General features: G+C 47.3%; 1 protein-coding gene across 1 annotated transcript; it reads left to right on the top strand.

The window, feature by feature from the left end:
* Positions 1-316: 316 nt before the first annotated feature.
* On the top strand, positions 317-1,588 carry LOC116583475 (centromere protein V-like protein 3). Its single transcript, XM_032331546.1, has one exon. It carries the CDS (start codon positions 383-385, stop codon positions 1,166-1,168), a length of 786 nt encoding a protein of 261 aa, XP_032187437.1. The 5' UTR covers positions 317-382; the 3' UTR covers positions 1,169-1,588.
* Positions 1,589-3,616: the final 2,028 nt, after the last annotated feature.

The following is a 3,616-nucleotide window of genomic DNA, read 5'->3' as shown; positions in this document are numbered from 1 at the left end:
CTGACTATAGTACAATTACACCCTACATATTTTGTGAATGTTTCAGTTTGTCTCTTCTACACTAGATGAATGGTGGTTATTTTAAACTGTTCTGTCTGCTGCAGCATCCAAGCTAGATAAAAGGTCTGCAGCATTTTTAGTTTTTCAGTATATTAAGGATAAGCTTCTGAAGAATGAACAATAGAAAAAAGTATTTAGGGAAGGGGCAGCTGATAGGCTTAGCCAGAATTTCAGGCCAGTAAAGGCTGTTTTGATAGGGTCAAAGAAAGGGTCTCTACATCACATTCAACAAGTGGCCAATCAGGCTGACGCAATGAGGCTGCTCAGTAACTTACTAGGAAACCAGGGGCGGTGGGCGCGCGCTTGGAAGGCTGCAGGCGCCATGGGCAGAGTGAGGAACGGCGCCAGCACCCAGCCGCGGGGGCGAAAGCGTCCCGGGGATCCCGCCACCGCCTGTGCAGCCATCCCGGTCATGGGCGCCCGGCGCCCCCCTTTCCAAGTCCGCGTGGGGAGCCACGCGGCGGGAAGGAAGTCAGCGGCGGCCAGGCGGGATCCCGCAAGGTTGCGGCGGAAGCGCTGGTGGCGGCGGACCCGGGAGGCAGGCTCCAAAGGCCCGCTGCGATCCCCGAAGCCCCCGGCGCCCGCCGTGTCCTCTGGCGAGATGGACCTGGGCGCGCAGCGGGAGCGCTGGGAGACGTTCAGGAAGCGGCGGGGCCTCAGCTGCGAGGGCGCCGCCAAGTTCCTGCTGGACACCTTCGAGTACCCAGGCCTGGTGTATCACACCGGAGGCTGCCACTGCGGCGCGGTCCGCTTCGCCGTCTGGGCCCCCGCAGACCTGCGCGTGGTGGATTGCAGCTGCAGGCTGTGCAGGAAGAAGCAGCACCGACACTTCCTCGTCCCGGCCTCGCGCTTCACTCTCCTGCTGGGCGCCGAGAGCATCGTCACCTATCGATCCCACGCGCACCCGGCGCTGCACAGCTTCTGCAGCAGGTGCGGGGTGCAGAGTTTCCACGCCTCTGTCTCTGACCCCGGCGTGTATGGCGTCGCCCCGCACTGCCTGGACGCCGGCACCGTGCGCAGTGTGGTCATCGAGGAGGTCGACGGTGGCGACTGGGGGGAGGAGGCCGTGAAGGAGCCCAAGGCCATCCAGAGCGCGTCCCCCGAGTGAGCCCCTGCCTCTCCTCCCGAAGAGGAGCAGTGACTGGGGCCGCAACACGCCCGAAACATTCCCCTCCCCCCGCTTCCCCCGAGGGAGCCACCTCAGTGCTTGTGAAGAGATTGCTGTATGAAAGAGGTCGGTTTTTGGACTGATGAACCCGTGATGTCTCTCCAGGCTTCCACCCCTTCCCTTTCAGTGTTTTGCAACGAACTTGGACTTGCTTATGATCAAAAAAACTGAGCACACATTTGTCTGTCAACAGCCATAATCCAATCCAATAAGCAAGTAGTGTCTCTACTTTTTCAAGTCGCCTTGTGTATCCCTGCCTTTTATTCTTTATTCTTCGTGTAGTTCTCGTAGATCATTTTCAGATCATTCATATGTACTGTACCGTTACGGTGCTATTGTGAACGAGATTGTTTTTAATGGTCGCACCAAACACTTTGGTGAACATTTCTTAGGACGTTTCCTGTTGATTATCTGCGTGCGTGTGTGTAATTTAGGTCAGCACTCGCGTTTTCGCTACTTAGAGATAGGTCAGCACTCGCGTTTTCGCTACTTAGAGATAGGCGTTGATTTCAGCCATGTTGTTTATTTAATGTGTTTTTATATAATATGTTTAAGGCTCATTAGTGTGACATACCGCATTGTGCTTATGTTTTCACATGACGCTGCCACTTTCCTTGGTTTTGTTTTAGAAACTGCCTGTGCGTAGGGTGATGGGGAGGCAGAAGAATGAGAAGGATGTCTGCGCTGTATATATGTCCTCTTTGATGTTTTGAAATTCCTATCTTGAACATGTGTTAAGTATTCATAGATAAAGTGTTCCAGAAGTAAATACTTAGTAACTAGAAAGCTATGTATTTCTATGTTGTACATTATAGATCAGCATCAATTTATATGTAATTTCTTTATATCTGAGATTTTTATCAAACAATAGGTGGTGAGAGTGTCTTTTCCTATCAAATGATAGGTATAAATACCATCATTTAATAGCTTTGTAGAATTTAAAAATGTGGATCTTTGTAACTTGTTTAACCAACCTCTTCTCGTGGATAGGTTGCCTTTTCCCGCCTATCTTTTGACTATAATAATATTTTGAAGGAGTAAAGTAGAAATAAATATTCTGAGTGTTCTCTCACTTGGATAAAAGGGCACAGAACTCTTTCCATCTCTTTTTCTTGCTGTTTGTCTCTCTTCTGTACATGTATTTCTTTAGATGTGCATACCATATACATTGAATTAACTTGACATAACAACTTATAAATGAGTTAAATAGGTATGTGTTTCCATGTATTGCAAGTAACATGGCAGCCATCACACAGAAGCTATCATCCTTCAATTGTTAGCTCTCAGTTTCGATCATCCTCCCTACCCCAGCCTAGAGGAAGGGAATTTATGACTTGGTTTCCCTAACACGACCCTCTACTCCTCACGTTCCTCCTTTGTTATTTGGAATAGCTTGGCCCATCCCTTTACCATCTAGAGGTTGGGTTGAGGTAGAAAAGGGAGAGAGAGAGGGAGAGAACTTGAACATGCACATATACCCGTAGGAGATTCAGTCAGATTTGTGGTCAGAAAAGATCAATTGCACCTAGAATTAGACCTATATGACATTCCATTGTCCATTGCATGGATGGGATCCAGAGAGAAAGAAAAAGAAAATGCTCACCTTCATGCTTCTACCATGTCAGTATTTCTGTACCAATAAATGTGTGCATAGGTATTTTCTTTTTTGGAGTGACTTTTCCTTTAAAAGTCAATATTGATGTTTCTGCTTCTCTGTGCCATGTGCAAATCACTCATGAGTTTATTTTGTTAAAAACTCACATTCAGAGGGTTTCAGAGAGCATTATTAACCTGCATACCATTTATGGGTCCTAGGCTGCCTTTCCACTTGTGGGAATGCAGGTAGGGGACAGTTGTGTGGTGAAAAGGGATGGGAGACAATGCTAGAACCTGAGGATGGACAAACTGTTGAGAAAGGGGATTATCTCCCAGATACCAAGGACAGAGATTTGGAGAGAAAGAGAAGCAATAAGCAGCTCAGAACCAATGAGGAATATTGGGAAAAGAACAGAGGTGTTTAAGGGAGTCTTGGGAGTTTCGACACAGGTTGTGTGATGTCATTGTTTTTCCCCCCTCCCTCCAAGGAAAGCCTTAATATTGCTTTATGCATTAGCTTTTTTCTGTTGCACAAAAAATCATACACTTTAAAGCTATATAGTAAATATCCATGCACCATTAAAGCCATCATGGACACTGACAGTGGTCTGTGTCTAAAACTGCTTTAGGCATCTCTGATTTCAAAGAAAGTGCAAGGACTTGGCTTGTGGGTCTGGGCTAAAATGCCAACTCTTTTACCTACTGCTGTCTGGTTTATAAAACCTGTAAAAACCCACACTCTCCCTCACTGTAAGGACTAAATGAAGTCATATATATAGTCTCCCAGCACAG

Source organism: Mustela erminea, chromosome X (assembly GCF_009829155.1).
Source record: "Mustela erminea isolate mMusErm1 chromosome X, mMusErm1.Pri, whole genome shotgun sequence".
Lineage (NCBI taxonomy): Eukaryota > Metazoa > Chordata > Mammalia > Carnivora > Mustelidae > Mustela > Mustela erminea.
The sequence above is the reverse complement of the archived record's forward strand: the minus strand, read 5'-3'. Positions and strand labels throughout refer to the sequence as shown.